Source organism: Natator depressus, chromosome 15 (genome assembly GCF_965152275.1).
Source record: "Natator depressus isolate rNatDep1 chromosome 15, rNatDep2.hap1, whole genome shotgun sequence".
Lineage (NCBI taxonomy): Eukaryota > Metazoa > Chordata > Testudines > Cheloniidae > Natator > Natator depressus.
In genome coordinates, this window is record NC_134248.1 from 26,350,552 (window position 1) to 26,377,656 (window position 27,105).

Genomic DNA, 27,105 nt, shown 5'->3' on the forward strand with positions numbered 1-27,105 from the left:
GAGCAAATCCTTGTCCTGAAAGAGTCAATCAAAGCTGACAGGGACCCGTAAGTGGAGGGCTGTAACTCTTCTCATCTTGTGCTACGCAAATGTAACTTACTAGGCTTTAACTCTTAGGGTGCTGTTATTTTTCAAGCTGTCAAATTAATGCTTTAGGATGGAGGCTCACAAACTTTTTGGGTGCAGCTGTTCCACTTTTCCAGATTAAGAGCTCAGTTGGACCAACCAGTGGCCTGTGGGCACCCATCATGTGAGCTCATCTGACCCAGGCTGCAGAGCACAGCAAGGAGAGCTATCTAAGGTACTTCTATGGACCCCCTCTTGAGACCCTCACACTCTGTAACATACATAACCTCCCAACACCCATGTGAAGCAGGGCATTGCTCCCAACACCCTGTTTTGCTGGTGGGGAACTGAGTTACAGAGAAGCTAAGGCCATTGAAATCAATGGAAGTTGGAAATCTAAACACCTTTGACGATCTGGGCCTAACTGATTTGCCCAAGGTCACAAACAAAGGAATTGAACCTTGGTCTCCCATGCCCTGGCTAGTTCCCTAATCATTGGACCAGCCCCTCTCTTTTTGAGACGGGAAAGCAAGGGAGCTCCCAGTGCTGCAGGCAGGTCTGAGACGGGGAAGTAGAGGAGTGCCTGTAATTCAGCAGGGCAGGTCTGATCTGGGAAGATGGGAAAGCGAGTAAAGGTGTTGTGTGCTCAGGCTGTTTAATTATTTTCCATCCAGTCTGTGGGTATCCTGCACGTCTTTCATTTAACAAGGTACCATCAAAACATACCTCTTCTGCTGCTCGGCTTCACTTCCAAGGCCCTACCCAGCCTATCTCCACCCTACCCATCACCTCTCATTCATGAGCGAGCTGTCGACTCCTGCCTCTGATCAGCCCCTGAAGCCAACCTCCACCACACTCTTGTTAACGTTTCAAACAAGCACTTAGGTGGAGCTCCCTGCAAACATCTGTAAAGCTGCCTCTTCATCCTCCTTCAACCCCACCCCTCCTCAAAACTCTCCTTTGCTGTGATGCCAACCAAAAATTTGACAATGATTAGGCTGCTGGTGTGCTGAGACCACTGCTTATTATGCTGACCAGTGGTGTCTCGATGTTTCCTTGCACTCCCCCATCTGTCTGCACTGTATCATCTGTTGTCTCTTGTCTTGTACTTAGCTTGTAACCTCTTTGGGGCAGGAACCATTTTTTTGTTTGATGTTTGTACGGCACCTCGCAGGGTGGAGTCCTGGTCTATGAGTAGGGCCCTGATGAGCTCTGGTAAAACAGATAATAAATAACTGGCTCTGATCCAGAAAATCTCTCTATGCTACTGATGCTTTTTGGTGTTTCAGCTTCTCAGAGATGAATAGCAGGATCCACTACATTATACTCAACTGGGGATAAGCTATTTGCATGGTTCTTCCACCCCAAACCACTATCTTGTGTGTATGCGGCTCCCTTTGCACATCCTTCCATAGCGATCTGCAATAAGCAATGCTGTGTCATGCTGATAAGGTGACAGATCAGCATCTGTCCTGGAGAGCTGCCTAACTGGGAGGTACAATGTTCCCCTGTGTAGCCCCTATGTACAGTAGAGTAATTGAAAACTGATCCACTGGCGTTTTATGGACAATTAAAAGCTTGTTTGAAAGATCCCTAAAGAGGGGAATTTTTGAAGCTCACAATCTAGAGTATTCATTTTACTATTAATTAGACCAAGAACTTCCGGAGAGAAGCCCAAGTCTTTCTAGTTGTACTATAAATTGTCTAGCATGATTTGCTGTGCAGTAGAAATATTTGATAATCGTAAATAATCCCAAGTGGCCCAACTCATCCTCACATTTGACTGTGTAGCTGGGTTCTTTGCTGGCACCTTGTGACACCACGCATTCCAGGCTGAAAAGCAGAGGGGTTGGACAGCTGCTGGACTGTGGTGGAGCTAATAAGGGGCCAGACGGGCTACCGTCTCTCCCCCAGCAGCCTTTAGGTGTGTGGGTGGCACTTTTTCAAGCATACTATGCAACTGACAAAAAGAGGTGTACAACACGAATATTCATGCTGGGCTGGGGAGCAAATTCGCCCCGCTCTCAACTGACTGCTACAGCTCCTGTCCCGGGGCCTGGCTCCTACTCTGGCCATTACAATGTGGTGCATGGGGACCCTGTGCACTATGTTACAATGCCCTCCATCATGATGGAAGGGTGGCCAGTCCAAATCTGAATGGCACTGGGACCCCATGCACCAGGTCACAGTGCCCAGCGTGGAGAGTCAGTCCCAGCCCCCCAGGAGCTGCTACTGCCGGGTGAGTGTGGGGCAGGCTCATTCGCCGTCCCACTACCCATTGCCCCCCGGTTGCAAAACCTGGCTCGGCCACTACTGCTACTTGAGCACATGTGTTTTTAAAGCTACAAGCAGTACATGTTATACTCCCCACAGCATGCATGCGGTTAGCCAACCACCGTGTCCCCACAAGTACAGAAACACCACTGGTCACATTACAGTAGCAGGGAGTGGGGGGGGCAAGAAGGGGGAATGGATGCCACAAGCTGACATCATCAATACAGTGTCGGTTTGCTCTGCAGTATTTTACTACAGTCCTATAAACCTTGATTTAATTGCAAGGGAAAAGCCAGAGCAAATCTCCTCCTAATCGATCTCAAACCTGGATCCAGTTGTTCAATAACTTCTCTGTCAGGGAATGTATTCTCCCCACCCCATATATTTTCACATTTGTATTTATTGGTTAATCATTTTGTGGCCCATCATTTAAGCTACTCCATAGCGTCGAGCCCTTTGTGAAGTCCTGCTCCCTCAAGCTCTCTGGATCTCATCCTCAATAATTGCTGCGGCGTTTTCAATCACTTCATAAACAAGGAACCAACCAACCTTCAAAAGGCCTTTGATTCCTTCATTGGACAGTTCACTGCATGTACTGCAGATACTGCAATAAACAATTCCACTGGAGGCGAGAGTATATACAGCTGTTCACTTCACGTCGAGGAGTAAAACGGCCGGGCAAGTGCTGGAACACACGCACAGGGTACCAACGCAGGCTGCTGTACGCTCAGCTACGGTGCGGTGGCAATGTGGGTGCGGAGACACTGTGGGTGCAGATGTGACGACAGCGTCTGGGCAGACGGGTGCTGGCTGCACCGTGGGCAGATCCGTTGCAATCGCCAGGTGCACAGAGGTGCTGCGGTTGCAATCACAGGGGCTGGAATTGGGGTACTGCTGCACCCCCGGGCTTGTAGTGGTGTCCCTCCTCGACAGGGTTTACAGTTTGGTTCAGTGGCTCCCAGCACCCCCACTCTACAAACTGTTCCAGCAGGCCTGGGGGCAATGTGCGTGCACAGGGGGTTTGGCTGCCGCGCGGGCGGGGCTGCGCGGGCTGGCGGGGCCCGCGCACCGGGCTACCGTTGCCCTGGACACGGCGGCGGAGAGGGGGAAGGGGGGAGGGGCGCCGCACCGCGGCCAGGGAGGGGGCGCGTGGAGCGCGCGCCGCCCGGGCGGGGAGGGGGTTTGTTACCTAGCAACCAGGTCAGTCTCCTAGCAACTGGGGACGCGGCGTTGCCACAGGCCCCGGCCGGCCGCATGTGGCGGCTCCAGCCATGGGCGGCCTCAGCGCCTCCGCCGCCTTCCGGGAGCATCTCCGCCGGCTGCGCCTGGGCGAATTCCCCTGCGGCGGCGGCAGCTGGGTGAGGGCTCCTGCCTGGCGGGGGCATCGTCCGGCAACCGGCCAGTGCACAGGGGCGGGTGGCTGCCTCGCACCCCAGCCCCTGCGCAGCCTCGCTTGGGGGCCAGAGGACCCCCCCCCAAGCCAGAGAGACACGTAGGGGGCAGCTCCTGGTCCTGCGGCACTGGAGCTGGGGTGCCTGGGCAGGGCCTGGAGGAAAGGGGGGGGGCGGTCCCGGCAGTGCAGGACATTGGCCTGGGGGTGCAGCCCAGCGGCCACAGCCTGTTCGTGGCTTTGCAGAGGGGCCTGCGGGCAGCGTCCCCGCGCCCAGAGAGCGGGGGCATCGGGTCCCGCCGCCGCGAGGCCAGGCCAGGCCAGCGTGTTCCCAGCGGGGCGCTGTGTCACCGGCGGTGTGAGGCTGAGACCCAAACACACGCCTTGGGGTGCTGCAATGGCCCCTGGGGGCCAGCTGTGCTGCAGACTGAACGCTCAAGGATAGGGTGACCAGATGTCCCGATTTTATAGGGACAGTCCTGGTTTTTTGGGTCTTTTTCTTATATAGGCTCCTATTACTGCTCACCTCCCCCAGTCCCGATTTTTCACACTTGCTGTCTGGTCACCCTACTCAAGGAGCCGGGATCATCCTATGGCACTTGGAGGCCTATGTGCATATGGAGGTGGGGAATGGGACCTAGACACCTCAGATGGTTTAAATTTGGTTTTTAAAAAGGCCCAGCCCTTTTATCCCCAGCAGGCAGGGTCTGCCAGGCCCAGAGCCCCAGAAATTCTCAGTTTGCCCTCATTCCTCTGCACATGCGCTCCCCTTCTGCCCCTGTAGAACAGGTCCCGTTTCGAATTAAGGAAAAGGAAACCTGGAGGAAATGCAGCCCAGAGAGATGCAGATGCAGGCACAGCCCAGCACCAGGAAATTGGAACTCCCAGTGAAGAGAGCCTGGAGACCTTAATGGAGTTTGTGAGCAGCCAGGACTCCCCCTGGGCTCTGCCACCTGACTGCAGCCCCGAGGATCAGCACCTGAGGGAGCTGGCAGTACAATCGCCGCAGCTTATCCGGGACAACTTCATCTTCTTGTTCTTCAGGTCCTTAAGGATAGTGGATAAAGGAGTGAGTTCAACCTGCGGGATCTTCACTATTGTTAAAATGTAGGGAAAGACTTAGTGCAAGATTGGGAGCCAGGAACTCCTGTGTTGTAATCCTAGCTCTGACATGGCCTCTGTGGTTTGGCCAAGTCACGGAGCCTTTCTGCCTCAGTTTCCCCACATATAAAGTAGATGCTACTATGTTCCTATCTAACAGAAGAGCTGTAAGTATTCCTTAATTAATATCCAACTGTTGCCAAGGGTACTGAAGCTAAGGATGCTGGGGCTGTGGCAGTATCCCCTGGCTTGAAGTGGTTTCCAGTTTTATACAGGGTTTACAGTTTTGTTCAATGGCTTTCACTGCCTGGTGCTGTGTGAGGGCTAAGTGTTATAGCTGTCATTCAGCCCCTTTCTTCACAGATTTGTGCTCTGATAAGATGCTGCCATAACCTCCCTGTTCTAGAAAACAAATCAAACCTGAACATTGTATTTTCTTTGTGATGGGCAAGATGTAAAAAAATACATCTCACAAGAGCTTTTCAGAAACAGCGATATCACTATATTTTTTTATAGTTTTCAAACATGTCTCAGTAATATCAGCAAACCCATCCCAACAGGGGTGATGATCTTTTTCACCCCATTTATTTATCCATAAGAAAAGTCCAGCATTAAGGCCTTGACTGAGGAAAGCACCCTTCTTCAGGATAGCACTTAAACACATACTTAACTGTAAACATGTGCTTGTGTCCCATTCAATTCACTGGGAATTAAGCACATGTTTAAATGCTGCCCTGAATATGGGTGGCCTTAAGCATTTGCTTAAGGGCTTTCCTGAAACAAGGCTCCGGTGATGTTAGATGTTGTCCAAAGACTCATTAAGACTTGACAGAAGGGATTGGGAGGCTGGGTCTGTTTCCTGTTCAGATTATCAAGTAAACATACTGGAGAGGGAATGAAACTGCTGTAGATGCTGCACCCCCTAAACTCCGGTTGTATGCCTGCCTGTTCCTAGGGAGGAAGAGAACCAATAATCAATAATGATCAGAGTGCCTCCAGATGTCCCTTCACCTCATTCACTCTCCACCACATTCCGTGTTTCCTCTGCCTCTCTCTCCCTCTGCTGCCACCTTGTATAACTCTGTTTTGTAACTCTGAGAATCATTTTAGGAGCTCTAGGGCCTGATCCTCTGACATGCTGAGCACCCAAAGCCTCTGGTGAAATCAGGGAGCTGCAGGTGACCAGTGCGTCTCAAGATCAACCCCACAATTTGTACAAAATATGGGTGTGATCCTGCAGTTCTTATTCAGGTAAAACAAATGTACTTAGGCGCTTGGATGCTACGATAAAGCAACCGGAACAGGTTGGATTAGAAGAAATCAGATAGAAATCTTACTTGGAAGCCAGTGGGAGTTTTGCCTTTGTGAGAACCATAGAATCAGGCACTGATGTTGCCCTGTGTGCTGTATTGTCATGCTAAGATACATCTGTGCTTCAGAGACAGCTGACTGAAGGTGAATGTGAATCTCTTTCCAGGTAAATGAAGTTGATGAAAATTTGTTGAAGTTTCATAACCTGGAAGAGCTCATACTCAGTGCCAATCAAATCAGCAAAATAAACTCTGCCAACCTTCCTAGAACACTGAAGGTAAATAAGCAGGTTCCTGACTCTTTCTTTGGGAGGCCAGACAGAGAAGGTGTGTCAAGATGAGTCTCTCTTCTGCCTAGGACAGACTGAATGGACCGTAGTGGGCTACAGCAGAAGGAACACATAGAAAAAGACACTTAAAACCTCTAGAGCATCATTTCCCTCCCCCAATAACTGTTGCTTCCTCTTTCTCTGGCAGGTCTTGGAGCTCTGTGGCAATGAGATTATCGGTTTGCAGAATCTGTGTTCTCTCCCACCTCCGGAACTCCAGCATTTGGGGCTGGGCTACAACAGGCTGTTGGGCTCTTCCGAGGATAAATATCTCACAGCAGAATTCTGGTAACTCCCAACACTAAAGGGACCATAGCGTGACTGCCTGACAATATCATAATATCCTGAACAAACCTGATGGAACTAAACTAACTTTATTGAACTAAGTAAAACCTTATTGAAGTAGGGTTAATACCTTTGGGGGCCCATTGCATTAAAAATGCAATTGTGTACATGTTATGGTGGAATTATCTGTACCTTCTCTAGTAGGAAGGAGGATGCTAATATACTTCCTCTGTTGTCAGCCATTTGAAGCCACTTCCCTGGAGAAGCTGCATATGCTAGTTCAAAGTGGATTCTCCAAGGACCAACAGATGAAGAAAGGACTTTTGGATAAATAGCCTGGTTTTAAACTGGCTCAGGGCCCTTTCTGATCCAGCAAACAGACAGGACCCCTGGTCTATGGAGGGCCCTAATCCTTAGGGGAGGGTTGGAAGGATTTGGCCTGCTGAGGCCACATAAAACCATGCATCTGTTCTGAGCTGAAGCACGGATGAACTTGTGACTGCAAAGGAAATCCCACAGATGGGGTATTGAAGAACTGCTCCTGCCAGAGCCTGGTTGGGGCTTGGGTGATCTCTGGTAAGCTTATTAGCATGTGTGTAGGTTCTTGTTTTTAATATATTTTCTCCATAGTGTTTTTACCTTAAGAATAAAGTAGGCTTGTATAGGAAGTGCTGTGTGGTACCTTCTAACCTGTGGCACCTGTTAACTATCTCTGAAGAGAAAGCCATCAGGTGTCCTTGGGTGGCCTGGCTGTGCTGGGATTAACCCAGTGTAGTCAGGGAACTGTGCAGCCTAGAAATACCCCGGTCAGAAGGGAGATAGATGCAGGTCTCCACCTAGAAAGGAAAATGGCTGGGGACCTGGAAGCCTGAGACTGGGTGGCCTGTAGGACCACTGAGAGGAAATACAGGTGTGGTTGCCCTGAAGAGTGACACACAGCATCAGTTAAAGTAGCTAGTGTAAAGCACCTGGGTAGGAGCTGCTCACACACCTGAGTTAGCCTGTTCTATCTTTTATGTCTTAATAGCTATAGCAAGCAGGGTGCATTGAATTAGTTTATAGATGAAATACTTCAGGGCACAAACCAACCATGAACAGATGGGCTAGGAAACAGCTTCCATCCTGTGTAGGTTATTTATAATTATCCACTAATTGTGCACTTTCCTCTGAAGCAGTTGGTCCTGGCCACTGTCAGAGACAGGATTCGGGTTTGGGTGGAGCATGGCTCTGATTGTATGGCAATTCCTGTGCTCCTGTTTCAGTCTGCATTTTCAAAGGGGAACATCCTGAAGTCTTTAATGAGTCTTGCCTGAATAAGGGCCTGCGATTAGATCCTGTGCTAGGAAAGGATACTGTACGCTAGTCAGCTGTCCTGTGTGTAGCATGCCAGGGATGGCCTGGACAGCTCAGGGGTTTGTCAGTAGCATATTGAGCATGTAACTTGTGGGTTCCCAGTTTGAATCCATCTTCGTTCCCCTGCAGTTCCAAGTTGTTACCATGCAGTGGCCCAAGTAAAATGCATTGGGTTCATTGACTTCAATGAGAGCTCTGCTTAGACTCCAGGCTGGGCCCTATATACTGACCTGAATGCTGCTTGTTACACACCCTAACACTGTTCTCTTCTCTTTTAGGCCAAATCTTCTCTCTCTTGACCTAAGTTTTAATAATTTTACGGATCTGTTGGGCATAGTCTCTAAACTGGCCACTCTGCGGAGGCTCAGAACGCTTGTGCTCCAGGGTAACCCACTAGTGCTCATTCCTGGCTATAGAGGTTTTGTAATAGACAGCCTGCCCAAACTCTGTATACTGGACGATAGGAACATATCGCCTGATGAGAGGCATCAGTTCCATGGTCTGTCTAGCAAGCCAGGTGAGACTTTATTGTATAAATATCTCCGTAGTAATCTGTAATTTTTTTTTATAGGCATCTTGGGGTAGTGTATTGAGTATGGGACTGGGAGTCAGGGGTCCTCAGTTTTCATTCTAGACTCATTGATGGCTTCCTGTTTGCTTGTGATCAAGTTAGTCCCCCTTCTCTCTGCCTTAATTTACCCATCTGTAAAATGAGGATAATTGTTCCCACATACCTATCTGGGGATGGGCTGTGAGGATTAATTAACTGATGTCTAATTATAAATATCTGTAAGTACTAAGTATGATCATTCTGTTTTTTAATTCCATTAAATGTTAAGGGTCTTGATGTATCCTCTAAAACTCTCTCTAAATTCTTACATTTGGGCAAAATAGAAGATGGTTGAGAACTTTATACAACCAATTATTTCTCTTGGCTAGTATTAGCCATCTGTAAAATGGGGATATTGATATTTACTGACCTCCTTTGTAAAGTGCTTTGAGAGCTAGAGATGAAAGGCAGTATGTGAGAGCTAGGTAGTCCTCATTATTCTTATTATTTCTCTATATTCCTGGGTGAAGAATCTATCTGGATTATGCATACACAACTTCCATTGATACCAATGGAACTTCGCTCATGCATCCCAGAACAGGCACCATGGTGAAGGACAGCCTTATAAAAACCTAGAGAGAGAGAATTTGGTCTTTAGCTGTTAATCAAACAAAGATCTGCAGTTCTTGGATTTCAGACCCACAGCCCAGCTGTTATAAAATCCTACTTTTCTCTCTTTGTGACATCAGTCTTTTGCCATCCAAGGGAGATGCTGTCTCCAGTTCCGCATTCTGGCCTCCCTGCAAGGGAAATAAAATCAGCTGGGCTGAGCATGAGCAAGCCCTTATTGCCTAGGCTTGCATTTGATTTTAGATCAGCCCTTTCCCACTCAAGGTTGCTGCTCTGTGCTGGTGGATTAGGGTCCTGATTCAAGAAAATACGTTCATACATTTAACTTTCAGTGTGTAAATAATTAAGCAAGTGCTTAAATCCCCTTGACTGTATTTAAAGTCAGATGTTTGAAAGGTTCCCGCAGAAGGAAAGCCCCTCGTTAAGGCCCCTGTTCAGGACAGCACTGAACTTGCTTTCCTGAATGAGGGTCTAGAAGGCTAAAATAGAGCTGTGAAGGCAGCAAGCCCATTACCTGGGGAAAGGGAGCTCTTTGCATAGTTTTTGAGTGACCCCATGTGGCCAGTGGTTGCCTTGGCATTAATGGATCAGGAACTAAATTGGTTGCTCCTTGGTGGAACTAGGCTGTGTTTTCACCTAGCTAGCTTGTGTCTATGCTTGCTGCAGCCATACCTCTCAACTGCAGTGTAGACATATCTTAGAGGATTCCCCCCTGCCAAACAGCCCTTCCACTAAAATATTTGACCCCTTAGTTTCCTAATTTGCTTAGGAAATCCGATGAAGTGAGCTGTAGCTCACGAAAGCTTATGCTCAAATAAATTTGTTAGTCTCTAAGGTGCCACAAGTACTCCTTTAATTTGCTTTGGTACAGTATCTCAAATTCCATCCTGGAGAATGTACATTGTAACTTGATGGCTGGATTGTCTTCCTCTTAGATCTCATTGGGAATAAAGCACAACTGGTGGTGAATGTTGGGAAAATCAAAGGCGTCCCCAACCCCAGCAAGCCAGAGGAGCTGGAAAGCGGCCCAGAGTCTCCAGTGATCACTCACAGCTACTATGTGACGTACGAGTTTGTGGAGAGGGAGGAAGCCGAGGACACTAACAATTCTGAGGTCTGTTTTCAAATGAGTTCAAATATAAACAAAGGGAGCTACGGGGTGGTTGGTGAGAGGGATTCCCAAGCCTTTCACCTCCAGGTTGCTGGTGTAACACAGCCCAGGTTATTAATGACTGAAAGTTGTTAGTTGGCTTGTATGAAATGAGTTTGGTGAGTTCTCAGCAGCCACTGTCAACATCTCAAAAAACACATCCCTGCAACTGGCCTCTGTTTGGAAGTCTCAGCAAAGAGCCCAAGGATTGAGTTGGCCATGGAAGCTAACTTCCCCTTTCACCTTGGGCGCTGCCCAGCTGTTGTGCTTCAGAGACCGTTTGAAGGAATGCTGCCAGTTCTTGAGATTTTTATGATGATTTTTTTTATATATTTGATGCCTTTCTTAAAACTCTAGGCTCTGAAGTCATGTGAGTGCAACAGAATCTCTACTTTCATTTAAAAAAAAAAAAAAGTAAATTGCTAGTTTCATGGTTGTGGAGATAAGCTTGAAAATGGGAACTCTACAGGTTAAAAAGCCAAAAGGCAAATAATAAGAATTTCCAATGTATTCTTTTTAAAATCTCACAATCTGGGCACAGACATATGCTGCAAAGGTAGTATTGAGGTGTGTCCACCTTCTGTCTGAGAGCAGCCCTATAGGTCCTCTGCCTCCATGTACTCTGTTCCTGCAGTGAACAGTAGTATTCTGCACAGAAGGGTGTGTTTATGTGCTTAAATATGTAGACTTTGTCTCACTGACTTCAGTAGACCTGTTCACCAGAGTCAGCACTACTGGGCATGCCTCCAATGTCCCTTCCATGTTTCTCATGATAGGGGAAGTCTGTGTAGTGGCATTTCAGAAGTGCCATGATATAGACAGGCACTTTTCTCCCCTTGCAACCTGTGTCTGTGTGCAGACTCAGCCAGAATTTGACCCCTTCTATAGGTGCCTTTGATGCCTTTCTGTTACAGGTAATAAAATTCCATCAGAGTCAAATGGTGGCTACGCCAAACCCTGGGAGCCCACCAGGGAATGCTGACACAGGAGGATCGGAGTCTTCAGCTCTGTCTTCTCTGCTTAAACAGGAGCCTCCGGCAAACAGGGGTACCACAGAATCAAGAAATTCTTACCTTAAACTGAACTTGGGGGTTTATCAGTCTTCCTGGAATGTCGTCAGCTGCTACATTGAAATGTGTTGCCATCAACACGTCTCCAGTAGTGTAGATCACTGCTAGATACGTTATCAAGACCATGCTACTTAATTAATTGGTGGTATTATTCTCCAGCAAGACATCTGGTCTGGGACAGATATTGCTCTCCAAATAAATGCAGTCAATACAAATCAGATTTAGGATTTACATTTCCCTAGTGATTGTCTCGAATCTGTAATTTCATTTGGTGTGATAATTACACTATTATAGATCATATGAAACCCCAGAAGCCCAGTGTGAAATAAAAAGACCAATTCCTGATCCAAACAGAATTTCAGGGATTTTAAAAAAAAAACCCTGAAACTGATGTCCTTGAATGACAAAATATCAAAATATTTATTCAGTTGTCAGTGCTCCGTTTCTACAGCACATGTTGTTTCAGTGCTTAGAAGGCTACAGGGCTTGATTCTGCAAGGAGGACCGCTGGTTGCTGCGAGTAGTCAAAGGGATTACTCATAGAAGCCGGCACCACCTCTGGGAGCAACAGTTTGCAGGATCAGGCCCTTATTTTGTATAACATCATACCTGCATATGGTGCGTTACAGCATGAATGCAGGGCCCAACCCTAGATCTGCTTTGTGCGTGGAGCTCCTGCTGAAGTCAGTGAGCGTTCTTTGTGTGCAGTGATTTGGGGGTTGGGTTCATAGTCACAAAGTTAAAATAAATACTAGCAAAGGGGGAGAGAAACTAAGAGGCAAAAGTAAAGGAGATAGGAGCTGAGATCTTCTATGAGATGGAGAGTCAATGAAGCAGAGATTCAGGGGGGCTCTCTCAGATGGCAGGAGCTGCAGAGGAGCAGGCTCTTGCACCAGAAGTGGAATGATCCTGTGAAGGGACAGAAGGGGAGGCCAGTGCAAGATGAATGAAGGAGGGGAGAGAGGGACAAGATCCTTGATATAAGCTGGAGGAAGGCACCGGGAGGTCTTTAAATACTGTAGGAGATGGGCAATTTTGAACTGGGTCCTGCCATTAATGGGAGGCCAGTGGGGTTATTTTAGGGGAGGGTGTTACTGTGCTTTGTGGCATAAGTGAGAATGTGACAACAATTGTTCTTCCCCTTAAAATGGTCTTGTTCCTTCCTGGCATCAAACTCACTCACACGTGTCTGCCTCGAAAGTGATTTCAGGCTGCTCCTGATCTAGGCAGCTAGCTGATTACCCAGGAGTGCATCTCACCAGAGTCTCCTGGCTTCGCATGGTAATGGGATTTCTCGTCTCCTTCACTCAGCTCTCTACTGCATCCCAGACAGTGTCCGTTAGATGCTCTGTTTCTCTATTATACATCATATTCTCCTCTGATCACCCCACGGGTGAGCTTCTCTGTTGTAGCCAAACTGGACTTAAAACAGTGGGCCAAATTCAGCCCTGGTGTAAGCCCATTGACTGCAATGGAGCCAAACATACTTATAGGGCTGCGGCCAGCTGGTTCTGTTCTGGGATATCACCAGAGCAAGCGTGATAGAGTTTGGTGGGTCTCAAAGTCTAGTTCCCAGCTGGCAAGTGTCCACATCACTAACAGACGGCATCCACAATTGGGATGAATTGCCCCCGGCCACTCCCCATGTTGGCAGTGTGAGCTGAGAGCCCAAGGACTGAATGGATCATGGAAACCCAGCTCCCCACTCCCTCCTGCTGGTGCTCTAGAGCAGAGCAGTGTGGGGGAAGCTGGCACTGCCCCCGTGTGTGCTCTGCAGGCCCAGCTGAGATGTCAAGGTGGGCCTCACTGCTCCTTTTGTGTTTTCTCGTTTAGCGAACAGGCACCTTACCCTTCGGAAGCACTGGGCTGAGACCATTGAGTGCAGCCACAGGAAGGAGCATGTCACTGGGGATTTAGCGGCACTGAAAGCCTTCCTCATGGCTGGAACCACCGTCACTGTTGTAGAGGAAAAGGTAAATGCTTGGCATGCTCTGGGATGGAGGGACACAGTCCGGCTGGGAGGAAAACAAGCTTTTTGAAAGCCTGACAATAACGTGAACGTTCCCCTGTATTTGCATATTTTTAATTCTGGTGTAACAAACCGAGATCCCTTGTGCTGTTTGCAGCCCAAATACTGCAGCATGAGAACCAGGCTGTTCTATCTTGCTAGGTGTTTTCATGGCCCATTGCTGCAGGTCTGGCTGAAGATGCAGGCAAAAAGGGGAAAGCGGATAAGGGAAAAGCAGAGAAGGGGAAGCCAAAGGATGGTGGTAAGGTAATAACAGAGATGGGGTGAGGGAGGATGTTGTTATTGTGAAGACTGGTTAAGGGTGCTAAGCAACCCCACACAAAGAGTAAGGAAGTGTCACTTACAGGCACAGTTCACTTTTAATTAACCTGTGCTCCTGCTCAGCCTGCCAGCGATGATCTACACTTACACAGACCCCTGTCGGGGGTGCAGAAGGGCATCTGCTGCTACTCCATATGATGCAGACGGTTGCAGAGAGGCTGCATTAAAAAATATCAAACGGAAAAAATATCCACATGAGCCACAACAGAACAGTGTCTATGTTGTTCAGCTGAGGTTATTCCCCCAGGCACTGAGCACTTGGTCCCTTGACTGGTCTGTGCCAAGTAATCATCAGGGCCTCAGTTTCTATGAGACGCCTCCCACTTATTCCTAAAGTTCTTGCCCAGGTATTGAGCCCCCTTCCAGTCTCAGGTGGAGACCTTCGATGCAACCATTTTACTCAATCTTCATTCTGGATGGGGCGGGGGTGGTTATAGTGTCACAGGTATAAATCTGGACTGGGGTTCCCAGATCTGATGGTGTTTGATGAATGAACTGTGATCTTAAGGTGCGTGACTCTTGGACATGATCAAATCTGTGCTGTGCAGGGCGACAAGCAGAAAAAGAAAAAGGAAAGCCCCGTTGAACTCCGCAGTGACCCGCCTCTTTTGAGAAGCCTGGGGTCTGGGCACGTGAACTTGGAGAGCCTCTTAACAGGCGACCAGCTTGTGGCCGTGGTGTGTGACTTAGGAGTCCTCATCTCTGAGGAAACAACTCAGCCACCGTCTCCTAAGGAGAAGGTACCAGCCACTCTAGTATTAGCTAAAAGGAGTACTTGTGGCACCTTAGAGACTAACCAGTTTATTTGAACATGAGCTTTCGTGAGCTACAGCTCACTTCATCGGATGCATCCGATGAAGTGAGCTGTAGCTCACGAAAGCTCATGCTCAAATAAACTGGTTAGTCTCTAAGGTGCCACAAGTACTCCTTTTCTTTTTTCTTTTTACGAATACAGACTAACACGGCTGTTACTCTGGAATCTAGTATTAGCTGCGAATCCTCATCCCAGCTAATAACGCGAAGCACGAGACGCTGCCCTGACGGGATGAATGGGTTCGATTGCTGCCAGTGGGAGCACTCTGCATGTGTGAGCATGGGGACTGGTCCTGGCTTGTGGGACACCCCATAGGGTTGGATGTGTTTCAAGGGGAGCAAAATTTGGCCTGAGCTGATGGACAGCGCTTGAGAGGTAGCAGAAGTAGAACCTTGCTGCTGGGCATCAGGGCACAGAACGCAGAATCTCAGCTGGCCTCAGTACTCTGCACAGGCCTAAAGAGAAGGTTGTCAGTTGGAGCCTGATCCTGCAGCCCTAGCTCAGAGGAGTTTTTCCTCATTCCAGGGGCCAGTTTGGTGAGGAAGGACGGCAGGAGCTCGGGCCCTTAGGGAGATACATAGGTTTGACTTTGGAGATGAGACTATACCACACACAGGCTCTCTCGATTATCTTGTCAATGTAAAGCCAAACTAGCCCATATGATTGTGCCAGTCTGATATGGCCAATGGTCCGTGAAGTCTGTAGCCTGTCTGTGGCACTGACACATGCGTGATGCTTCAGAGGAAAGGGGAAAAGCCCTTATACCCCACATGGACAATTTTACTGATGAAATGTGCTGGATAAGAGTTAGGTGGTGGTGTTATTAATATGGTCCTATGTTAAAGAGGAACAGATCTGTTTGCAGTCTCCCTTGTATACACTGAAATCATTCACTCAAGTCCCTTCTTGCATTGCTCCTAGGTAAGATATAAATCCTAAAGAGCTGCGGAGGCCTTACGGGAAATATTCCCATTGTAGAGTGGCTCTGACATTTCCTATTTTCTGACATTCTCTCGTTTCTGAGTACAGAGGCTCTTTGCTGAGCTCCTGCTGCTGATCAGCGCCTTTTAAATCCTAATGCTCTGCTTGCGACATCACCCGGCTGTGTGAAAGTGACCATGATGTCCCAGTCGGGAGATTGTGACTTCAGGGCTAAACTTCGCTTCGCACAAGCTGCTTGGAAGCCTTCCCTACTAAGAACAACAAACTTCTTTTCTCTAGGATGGTAAGAAGAGCAAAGACAAGAACAAAAAAACCAAAACTGGGGGAGAAAGTCCTGCAAGCCAGAAAACCACAGTGGCTGCCAAAGGTAACAGCAGAGGTAGACCTATCTAAGCTATCAGCATTTCTAGAGCCCCTCGGAAGGGCTGCGTCACTGAGATGCACAATGAGCAAGGCAGCGCCAGCATCCTCCATCCATCCAGCTGTAGGTTGCGCACAAGCATCTTCATAGCTCTAATTCAGCAAGGAACTTAAACATGTTCCTAATTTTCAGCACACGAGTAGTTCCATTCACCAAACTGGGATTCTACGTGTGCTTAAAGTTAGACACATGCTTAAGTACCTTGCTCAATTGTTGCCTAGCTAGCTAGTTGTGTGTGTGCGTGCGTGTGTGTATATATACACACACACACACATTCAGGGCATGGCATGGGCTAGCTGATCCAATAGGGGAGTGTTGTCTAGTAATAACATAGCGTATACGAACACTTAGCAATCTCATTGTGTTTTTTCATCTGTAGATCTCAACGCACATGGCAAAGGTAATATCAGGGCACAGAAAGGGGAAGTGGCTTGCTCAAGCTCACACAATGAGCCCATGGCAGGGCCAGGAATAGAACCTAAGTCCCCTAATTTTCAGCCCTGCCTCTCCTATTCACTGGACTTCACTAGTCTTTAGAGTAAGGGATTGGCCATCAATACTCTTAGCATCTTTTCCAGCTCTGCTGCTGACTGTGTGACCTGGGGAAAGTCACTTAACCCCTCTGTGCCTCAGTTTCCCTGTCTGTGAATGAGACCCACCCCCATCTGAAGGGTGACAACAGGATGTGAGGTCCTTGCTTTTCAATATTTCTGTGGGAAGAGGACTCTCTTGTAGCCTCAGGGTGACTTTCTGATTCCCCAGTGCCCTAGCTCCTACCTTGTCCTAGAAGACAGTGTCCCAGCTGCTTTTCGGCCAGTGCTTGTCCTGCTTGAGAGAAAATTGTATGAAAAGACAGTTTGTTGAACCAGCTGCGACACACACCCCATAGAGCAAGATACACATTTGAAACAAGCGTTAAACGTTTCTGGAAGTTTCATGCTCCTGGACGCTGCACTGAACTTGATCACCACCCTAGCAACCCACTCACCCATATAGGGAAGGAGGCCACGGCCACAGTGCTAGTCCACTTAGTGTCAGCACACTTGTAACAAACCAAATGTATTGTAACCATTGCAGAGGGCAGGCTTGAAAGGTTTCAAGTAGCACTTAGCACCTGGGGTTTCTTTTTATTTTTTTTATGACTGGAATATCCCCTCATGCAGCCTCCGCAACAATGATGGAGTCAGATGCACAATAAATATCCAAGTATGTTATCATGGACTTGGAAAACCCATTGGGATTAAGCAGAGGATTTTGCTTAGTTTGGCATTTCCTTACTTCTGTGCATATTAAGGCTAGCCAACCCTTTCCCTTGGCTGGCAGAGCAGGGGAGAAGTTGATTGCATGGGCATAGTTTGTGGGAGGTAGGGGACATTGCACACCCCCCAAACTGCAAGCCTCCGGCAGCTGTGGAATTTGCCCTGCCCCCCACGCATGGCCCCGTTGGCCTGAATGGAGCTGCCCCTCCAAATATAGAAGTCAAACTACATCTATACTTGATTGTCTTTCAAAGATTAGGGACATAATCTGTGGTACCCCTGCTCAGCCAGCAGCATGCACCAAGTAGCTTGAGGGTTTCTATTTGTTGTTTAGGGTTTGTAGGCAAAGAGTTGGTCATATTTCCACAAGTCAGACCTGAACTATTTGGAGCTCAGAAGAGCTGGTGCAATAATTTAAGGTGTGATTGGCTGCATTTGTTGTTTTTTCCTGGCTGTGCAGACAACTGCCAGGGACTCATGAAAAGGTGTGCAAATCTTGAAAGTGTCGTGAATTGTATCACAAATTATCACACTGAACAGTGGGTTATTCACCGTTCGCTATTCTCCTGTTTAAAAGGTATGTCAGCCATTCATGGAGCCGAAATGTCTTGTGAGTTAGATGGCCGATCGCATACTACAAATAATGAAGGATCAAAAGCTTTAGCTACACTTGCAAACCTGGTACTAACAGTAGTAGATGTAATTCACCACTGCAGTATAGATCCCATAGAAGACATCTAAGCTCTGTCTACACCACAGCTTCCACTGCTACCACTCTTGGACCTGCACCAATGAATGGTAGCTACAGAGTTTGCTAATGCAGGTGCAGCCACAGTGAACGATTTGCTAATAACCCATAGTCTGAAATTAGTGTGCATCATCTATTCAACAAATACGTACAAATAGTGAAAACTATCGTTTAATTAGGATCCCTCACCAACAGGGGAAAGAGTGAAGTCTCATCCACAATGAATGATTTGACCAAACACTGAAAGATGTATTCTCAGCCTGAGGCCTATAGGTTTCATTTGACCCCTGAACAGATTCTCCATGTGCTTTGGAATTTCTGTTTCTCTCTCCTGTGACTGGTGGATATTGAGTTCTAAAACAACAAAGCAAAACTGTACCCAGCTGGATTGAGCATCTTAACACTTAACAGTGCTGGATTCTTATCCAACAAAATTCATGTTCAAATTGATCTTTATTAAGGAACTGGAATGACTGCAAAAACTTCAAGGACACATGCAGCCCATTCAGAGTAGTGGGGTTTTCTAGGGTTGTTTCCTAGAAACAATGACTAACTGTTTTCCTCAGGAAAAGGAAAAAACAAAGAATGTCCTGAAGGGAAGGAAGTCCAAGAAATCCAGCCTGTGCCTCTGACCGTAGCATTCCAAGTTCAGTTGATTCAGTGGACAGCCGCATCCGATGCCCAGCACCAATAAAGAAATGAGAAGCACTTGCTTGATGAGGCAGGTTCATGTAATATATGTGCAGCAAAAAAAACCTAGACTCCACCACTGAAATAAACCTGTGAAGCTTGCTAGGTGTTGGTTGGTTTGGGTTTGTAGGGCCCAAGCCTGAGAGGCTTGGAGATACGCTCAACTCCCACTGACTGCTGAGTTTGCTGTGACCCCCCTGAAGTCACCAGGAGCTTTGCCAGACTTCAGTGGGTGTATAACAGGGTGATCTGCCCCGTTACGGGTATGGAGCCAGCCAGCCAGCCCCGTTCAGAGACATGGGTTTGGGCCTGGGAGAGGAGACGATCAGACCCAGCTGGGAAGGAGTCAGGCTGAAAGAGCTTGGTTGACAAAAGAGCTGTGGGAAGGGCCCTGGCTGCTGAGGCCGGCCCTGGAGCTGTGGGAAGAAATGCAAAGGGAAAGGCTTCTGGGTTCCTGCTTTGGCTAGGGGAATAACTTTGTGAGTTTCCAGATGGCCTTTGGGTGAGGAATTGGTCCCTAATAGGCTAGGGAGATGGGCTAGCAGCCCCACCAGGAGCAGGAGCACGCCTCATGGCCAAAGAGAAGTTCTTAAAACCAGAAGTCACTGATGGCAATGAGCTTAAATGTAGCAGCAGGAGTCTCAGTGGGAGCTGCCTTTTCAGTTGTTTGATGGAGTTTGGATTGGCAAATACAAGCACTCCTGGGTTTTATTCCCAGCTGTACCACTAACTCATGCTTTCTGTAGTGGTTGTTGAAAATTATTTCTGTCTCATCCACACTAACACACAAACTGTTTTCAACGCTGTTTCATTTCAGGGAGGCCTGGGCCTGACAATTGTTGCCATCAGCAGGTCAAGCTCCTAGTGTCATCTGAACTCTTGTCACTTGGGTGTGAATCAGAGGCGACACATGGGGGAACATGCAGGGTCACATGCCCCCAAATTTCTGCAGTGTTTTATATGCCTTGCCCTGAACCCTGCTGCATACCACCAGAACCTTTAAATTGTGCTCCTCCCCCTCCCCACTATCAACAGCTACGTGTCATCTCTGCCGTCTATTCATTTTCAGAATGTCTGGAACGTTTGTTCGTGGCTGCTGTCGTGTGGCATCTTTAACAGTAGTTGAGAGCTGAGGATAAGCTGTCTTCAATGCTCTGCTTTCTCCAGGGAGAAAACATAAAGGCAGAGTCCTAAGCTGGCAGGTCTATTTGCCTTCTCAGCCAGATGGTGTCACCAGAGCTGCACACCTGAGATATTGTACACTGGGCTAGAAAACAATAACTTGCATAGCTGCCCTTCAAGGAGAACTTGACAAGACAGGTCACAAGAGAGCAGCTTGTGTGGCCCTCATGGGTCTGCTAGAGAAGAAGTGGAGACCTACTTATGCCGCAGGAGCTTGTAAGAAGAGATGGTTGGATAGCAGTAATAAGAGGTTTGAAAAGGGCAGAGTGTATTTGTTATAAATGAAGAAAACTCCCTAAGCGTTTATTGGTGAACTTTCCTGAGCAGAGGGAAGACACAGGAAGGTATGGGATAAAGTGGGGAAGTCCCCCAGCTCCACACACATTGTAATATGTTTCAGCAAATGATGCTAGGTGCTACAGAAAAAGAGCGAGAGCTGGGCAATACAGAGGGCTCTTGTCAAATATATTCCTTGGGGATGGCTGTTGATGAAGGATTAGAGCCAGACAACCCTAGCTCCAACTGGGGAGCAGTGTTGTTCTATGGTCAGCCTACAGTCCCAGTCTAACTGGTTGTCTCTCAAGTGATCAGTGGTGAATCAGTTAACAGTGCTAACATTTCACCTGTCCCCTGTGGCTTTCTGAATTAACACCAGCTGAGAGTCATTCTAAGACAATTCACACTCCTCAGACCTAGCTATTGTTTTGGGTCCTCTGAAGAGTCAGGCAGGCAGCCCAGCACCGGATCCGACCTAGAAGATTTTCCTTGGAAAGAGAAAAGCAAAACAAAAACAAATCTTAAAAGCTGCAGATATGGCTGGGAGCCCGGCCTAACGCAGCAGGATGACATAAACACTTCCCCTCGTCACCCATAGGAATTAAGTTTACATGTGGGCCGAGCTTGTGCTCTATTTAAGAACCCCCCCCCCCATTCAATCTTGATCCCCGGGAGCCAGCAGAGGCGCTCTGGGAAGGCCCCGCGCCACGCACAATCTGAATCCAGCCCTTGCAGCCAAAAGGGAAATTAGGGAGCAGGGGGGTGGGCAGAGAATTTCCAGTAAAACTCCAGGCCTTGTCTTGAGGGTATTGACTGTTCCCAGCCCGGGGACAGAGCTTGTCGCGGGGGGGGGGGCAGACCCTTGCTTCCTCCTTCCGCAAAGAGCCGGGAGGGAGGGAGTCAAACCAAAGCGCCTAGGCCGAAAAGCGGTGTCCCTCCACTGTACTCCGCTCGGCCTGTCGCATTCCCGGTGCCCGAGCCCCCGGCTGCACCTTCCGCCTTCCTCAGCAACTTTCGGGGGCGGGGGGGTTTGAATTCATTCAGGCTCCATTTGCCTGAGAGCAAATGCCTCCCTCATTAAACTAATCCCCGAATGGGGGGCTGGGCGCTCTCCCGCAGCTGGCCCGTTCACCGGCCGCTGGCGCCCGTCGCCCCGCGCCCCGCTTTCCCCAAATCCCGGAGCATCCGCTGCGCGAGCCGGCTAATTTCCCGTCCGCGCCAGTCTGCCCGCCGTTTCTATGGCGACCCCGGCCGGGCTCTAGGGCAGCGCGAGCCCCATTGGATGCAGCTTCGCCTTTAACTGCAGCAGGCTCGGGGAGCGAGCGTCTCCCAGAACCAGATGCAAGCGCACAACAGAAAGAGGGGGCTGGAAGAGGGTTCAGGCCTCCATGCACCACCCCCGCCTCCCTCTGTTTAAATTGGAGCCTGGTGAAAGATTTGTTTGCAGCAGGCGGGGACTTGCACGGTGCATTTAAGGAGCGCTCCTTGCAGAGCAGCAGCCCCCGAGGACCAGTCGGTGCTACAGGAAAGGTAAGAGGGGAGGAGGAGCCCTGTAAAACTCGGAGGAATGGTTTGCACCGATCGTTGCCTGGTCTTGCGGGGTTCAGCAGAAGATGCTGTATCCTGGAAGGGAATTGCAAAACTCCCTTCCAAGCTTTGCTGGGAGACTAGCTCTTTTTTCTGCACGCCATCTCCTTTAAATAAATGACAGCCCAGCGTTGTGAGGTTTGGGAACGTTACTGATTAGACTTTGGTGGGATGTTTGGGTCCTTTAATGACTAAGGACTTATTTGATTGTACCAGCGAGTCTAAAGTCAGACCTCTGATTTACTTCAGTTATTGACCAGTGGATTCAGTATACAAGTGACAAGGCCACTACAAATAATGTGTCTGTATTAAAGGGCGACAAAATGTTACAGGGCTGGGAATGGCATAAATGATCCAGTTTGCCTAGGACAGCAAAAAGTTCAGTCTTTCTGTTGATCGGATGCTAGATACCTTGGGAATGTTGCAACCAGTTCTAAATTTCACGTGCATGATGGATCATCAAGAAACTGGCCCAGGTAGAGCAACCCTAATCCCAAAATTAGCCCTTGTGTAACAGGATGCTTTATGGTTTGGCCACAGCTTTTAAACCTTAACCTCTCTGAGGTTCCCTTTCGTCTGGTGTACCCTGCAGGCGTTGGTATTGTCATAGTATGGGTGTGGGCTTCTGATCCTGCCATGGTAAATTCCACCCTAAATGCAAATGCCAAAAATGTGACTAACTGTAAACACTGTTTTCTAAGGCAGCATTGACACCTGCTTGTTGCTGGATTCCTAGGCCAAAGACCTTTACTAACAGTTAAACAGTATAAACTTAAACACTTTCAGTTGGGAGCAGCATCCGCCTCTTCAGCTTCTCTAGCTCTTAAAAAGGGTGTGTCATCCCTGTGTAAAGTCAGGATTCCTGTAATGCTTCTAATGTTGGATTCAGGCCCCGAGTGCCCTTCTACTGAAATGTGGGGTTCATTGCCAGAGCAAGCACCAGTGTGCCTGTCCGACACTTTAAAGTTCTAAATGGGAACGTTTGGTGAGGGGAAAACTAGGTTAATTCCTTCTGCCTTTAATGGCCTGTTAGAACTCTCTGGCAGAATTGGAGTTGGATGGGGAATGGGGCCTGGTAAGTGCTTTTCTTTTCTTAAAAGGAAGAGGGAAAGTTGTTGCCTGTAAAGCAGTGTGGTTGATACATTGAGTTAATCGTGTGAGTTAGCAGTGATTAATCGACAGCCCTAATTGATAGTTAATAGAGAATAATAAGCCTTTCTTGAAAAGTAGGATTTAAAGAGGTACTTAGAGAAGATGTTAGAAGTATGAAGGGGAGTTCTAGGTAAAGGGGACTTCATGGAAGAAGATGGACAGGCAAGAATAGTTGAAGGAAATAATGGGGATATTGGCTATGTAATTTGGTTGGATCTGAGTTACTACAGAGAATTCTTTCCTGGGTATCTGGCTGGTGAGTCTTGCCCACATGCTCAGGGTTTAGCTGATTGCCATATTTAGGGTCAGGAAGGAATTTTCCTCCAGGGCAGATTGGCAGAGGCCCTGGGGGGTTTTCGCCTTCCTCTGTAGCGTGGGGCAGGGGTCACTTGCTGGAGGATTCTCTGCACCTTGAAGCCTTTAAACCACAATTTGAGGACTTCAGTAGCTCAGATATAGGTCAGGGGTTTGTTACAGGAGTTGGTGGGTGAGATTCTGTGGCCTGCGTTGTGCAGGAAGTCAGACTGGACAATCATAATGGTCCCTTCTGACCTTAAAGTCTATGATTCTATAGATGTGCTAAAAAGAAAAAAAGTTTTATGGTCAAGGCACAAGGGTGGGTGTCAGGAGATGTAGTTTCTGATTTCACAAAGATGCTGAAAGGAAGGAAGGTGCTGTAAAACCCATGTGCTGTAGGACTTGGATATGGGCTTTTACCTGAGAGATCGTATTAACAAAACCCAAGCTTTAGGATTGCACTTCAGACAAGCTGTTCACTTAGATGAATTTTTTAGCTGCACTAATTTGCAAGCTTGGTAGCTGGAGGGACAGAATAGAAACCTGTTGGCTTGTTCTGTGCTCTAATGCCTGCATAGAATTGAGGATATCTGTGATTAAATGCCATGACATTCTTTTTAAGGCTGCCTTTAAAACAATACTGAATGTAGAGGCTATGCAGCATTGGCTGCTTCAGCTGACAGTCATGAGGGCCCTGGAAAAGCTAGTGTACTCTCTCAGAAATGGGATTCCAGGTTTGCGAACCTGGAACCCCCTGCAAAACTTAAAATGGACTGATCAGCTCCAGCTGGCCAAACAAATGGCTAGATTAGACGAACTTGGCAGATGTGAAGCGCCCCAAGGCCTCGACTTCGCAAACAGCATGCAACCCCAAAGAGAACTAGATGGGGGGGGAAGTGAGCAGGGAAGGAAGCCCAGAGACTTGCCTGCCACCTGTACTCACATCTAGGCCCTCAGACCAAACTACCATGCTATCCAAGCATCCCTGGTGTTGCCCCCAATGTTCCTAAAACAGGCTGACACTAGATGATGCGAATAGGGCTTTGACTCTGATGGGAAGAGCAGTCTGAATAGCTTGCATCAAGCTAGCTCTGTCCTTGCAAGAGCCTTGTGAGCTGCAGCACTTGGCCTATGTGCCTGTGTGATGGTTCGCTGTGCTTCCTGAGACCTTCTCATAATACATATTGGGCACCTGGGCACTGCCCAAGAGCAGTGTTAGCTTTGAATTTGCAGAGCTGGTCTTGTGCTGAGTACCCTCCTTTCCCAAAGAAGAGGATGGAAATTGGACCCAAACTGAGCAGTGACTGACTTCATAGGCTAATGAGCTCACCATCCAACATTAGAATCTGTCCTCCACGCCGCCGCCCCCCCCCCCATCCCAAATCTGAGCACTTTAGCAGCTCTCAAGGGGCTCCTGTGAGCAGCCCTGACATAGTACTCTGGGCTGGGCAGGGACAAACATGTGTCCTGCCTTGTTTAAGTGGAGTAATGGGACAGCTCCTGATCCCATTAAATTCAATAAAAATTTTGCTATTGAAGTCTGGGGCAGTTAGGTATGTAAGCTGCTTAGATGTTTTTGTACATCCCACTGGATCCCTATCTGCATCTTTAGGCCCCTAAATAGCTTTGTAAATCTAGCCTTTAGTCTCTTGTGATAATTATTTAGAAAGTCTCTTTGGCACTGAGACAAGAAGCCTACATGCTCCTTTAATAAATGTTGTGTGTTCCTTTAACCACGCAGGGATTGGCTCCTGCTCCAGAGTTTGAGATGTATCCCAGGATAAGAATGGTTGGACTATATACCATTTCAGTCACATTGATTGCGTTCCTTATGTATATAAGGAAAGAGACTAAGTTGGCTGTGTCTCCAGCAGCCAGGAAGATAGCTGCACCAAATCCCAGCCATACGTTCTGGGCCCCAGAGCACACTGAACTCAGCAAATGTTTGCCAGACCTGACAATTGCCAATTCCTCTCTTGCACTCCCAGAGCTTCACCGCACCTTCTTAATGTACAAGCACTGCAGGAACTTTTCAACACTGCTGAAGCCCACGAGATGCAGCGAGGAAACATTCCTCTTGCTGGCAATCAAGTCTCCCCCAATCAACATAGACCGTAGGGTTGCTATCAGGAACACATGGGGGAAAGAAGTGGCCATTGGCAGCAAGCCAATCAAGCTGGTGTTCTTGCTTGGGCGCTCGGAGGCCAAAGTCCAGGCTCACTCCCTCCATCAGCTGCTGGTTTATGAGAGCCAAGAGTTCGATGACATTGTCCAGTGGGATTTCACCGACAACTTCTTCAACTTGACGCTGAAGGAGCTGCACTTCCTCCGCTGGTTCATGGTGGACTGTCCCCATGCCAGGTTTGTGCTGAAGGGCGATGACGATGTTTTTGTCAACACCTACAATATTGTTGAGTTCCTCAAGGAACTCAAACCTGGGCAGGATCTCTTTGTTGGGGATGTGATCAGCCAGGCCCGTCCTATAAGAAACACCAAAGTCAAATATTTCATCCCGGAGTCTATGTACAAAGCGCCCTACTATCCTCTCTATGCTGGTGGCGGTGGCTATGTGATGTCCAGAACGACAGTGCAGCGACTCCAGAGCACCGCCGAGGACACCGAACTCTTCCCAATAGATGATGTCTTTGTGGGAATGTGTCTGGCAAAGATGGCAGTGACTCCATTGAACCATGCTGGCTTTAAGACCTTTGGAATCCAGAGGCCTTTTAATCCTTTTGATCCATGTCTGTACAAAGAACTGATGATAGTGCACAAGCTGAACCCCACCGAGATGTGGATCATGTGGACGCTGGTAAAGGATGACCGTATTAGATGTGCTGTATCATTAACTCAGTAACTCGCAAAACAAGACTACTGGTGCTAAGGGGGGAACAGAATGACGGTGGTGGTTACTCCAGGTTGCTTAAACTGACATTAAAAACAAACAAAACAAAGTTGCTGTAGATGATACATTTTTATTAACAGACTGTAGTTTTACAGTAGGGTAATATTCTGCAATGAGCCTCTGAAACTATATAGTTGGGTTACTGAAGCATCACAAGGTTGAACCGAAAACACTTAGGGGGTAGCTAGCTCAGGGATTTGGGTTTGGGATTGCTTCCTCTCTAGATCACTGATCTGAATTCAGCCTACCTGGGTGGTGCTGAGTGGCTGTTCGGTAGCATGCAAAGTGAGGTGGTGGACTTAGTGCCAGTTCTGATGGTGGCCTTGGACACCAATGTCCCAGTTACAGCTGCCAGCCTTACTAGCAGTCTCTAGTAGGAAGGCCTGTAACTAAACAGGCAACAGAGCCTGAACTCGCCCATTAACCCTTGAAATCAGGGCTAAGGCACAAGGAGAAGCAGTGTGGACAAGCTTATGCTGCGGGGTCTGTGCATCTCCTGTGAAGGACTTCACTGTCCAGGGTTAGCAATCCAGCAGACTTCGCCAGCACTAAATTTACTTAATGGGGATATGAGGGAAAGAACACCGAGAAAATGGTCCAGAAACCTTTGTGTTGTCTGTTCTTAACATAGCCATTACACCACAAGGTACTTAGTTCCGATAGCACTGACTTCTAACCAGCTCTTTGGAATTTATCTACTTGCACTGGAATTTTTGCACAAAAATACTTGACAATGGGATTGGGAGAAGAAACAAATTGTTATTAATCACTGTAATAACCATGGCTTTTTTTTAACAGCAGGTATAAATAAATACTGTTTTGAAAGTATTTACATTCTGAGTATTCTTGTTCTACTGGAAGTACAACTGAGATGAGACTATCAAAAGGAAATCCAGGGTTAGCTGACAGCTACCTACATCAGAGGTTACACAACTGCAAATGGAAAATACATCTGTAAGGCTTTATGGGAAGTG

The 27,105-nt window shown here is 47.9% G+C and overlaps 2 protein-coding genes across 8 annotated transcripts; both read left to right on the plus strand.

Annotated features, from left to right (window-relative positions):
- Positions 1-3,544: 3,544 nt before the first annotated feature.
- On the plus strand, positions 3,545-13,547 carry LRRC43 (leucine rich repeat containing 43). The gene is made up of 7 exons (XM_074973081.1): positions 3,545-3,698; positions 4,515-4,799; positions 6,309-6,419; positions 6,619-6,758; positions 8,387-8,625; positions 10,224-10,454; positions 13,342-13,547. Exons 1-7 carry the CDS (start codon positions 3,612-3,614, stop codon positions 13,545-13,547), a joined length of 1,299 nt encoding a protein of 432 aa, XP_074829182.1. The 5' UTR covers positions 3,545-3,611.
- Positions 13,343-26,926, plus strand: B3GNT4 (UDP-GlcNAc:betaGal beta-1,3-N-acetylglucosaminyltransferase 4). Of its 7 annotated transcripts, none has more exons than XM_074973041.1 (4): positions 14,484-14,598; positions 14,814-14,945; positions 15,894-15,993; positions 24,968-26,926. In XM_074973041.1, exons 2-4 carry the CDS (start codon positions 14,908-14,910, stop codon positions 26,081-26,083), a joined length of 1,254 nt encoding a protein of 417 aa, XP_074829142.1. In that variant the 5' UTR covers positions 14,484-14,598; positions 14,814-14,907; the 3' UTR covers positions 26,084-26,926. The 7 variants fall into 7 exon arrangements, with proteins under 7 accessions (XP_074829145.1, XP_074829149.1, XP_074829144.1 ...); XM_074973042.1 differs by having other exon boundaries at positions 15,894-15,981; XM_074973044.1 differs by lacking the exons at positions 14,484-14,598; positions 14,814-14,945 and adding an exon at positions 13,343-13,481.
- Positions 26,927-27,105: the final 179 nt, after the last annotated feature.

Coding starts and splice junctions, on each gene's coding strand:
- LRRC43 (XM_074973081.1), top strand. CDS start 3,612: ATGGGCGGCCTCAGCGCCTCCGCCGCCTTCCGGGAGCATCTCCGCCGG. Junction 8,626..10,223: donor TGGTCTGTCTAGCAAGCCAG/GTGAGACTTTAT, acceptor TCTTCCTCTTAG/ATCTCATTGGGAATAAAGCA. Junction 10,455..13,341: donor AGGGAGCTACGGGGTGGTTG/GTGAGAGGGATT, acceptor TTTCTCGTTTAG/CGAACAGGCACCTTACCCTT.
- B3GNT4 (XM_074973048.1), top strand. CDS start 13,716: ATGCAGGCAAAAAGGGGAAAGCGGATAAGGGAAAAGCAGAGAAGGGGA. Junction 13,784..15,893: donor AGCCAAAGGATGGTGGTAAG/GTAATAACAGAG, acceptor TCTTTTCTCTAG/GATGGTAAGAAGAGCAAAGA. Junction 15,994..24,967: donor TGCCAAAGGTAACAGCAGAG/GTAGACCTATCT, acceptor TTAACCACGCAG/GGATTGGCTCCTGCTCCAGA.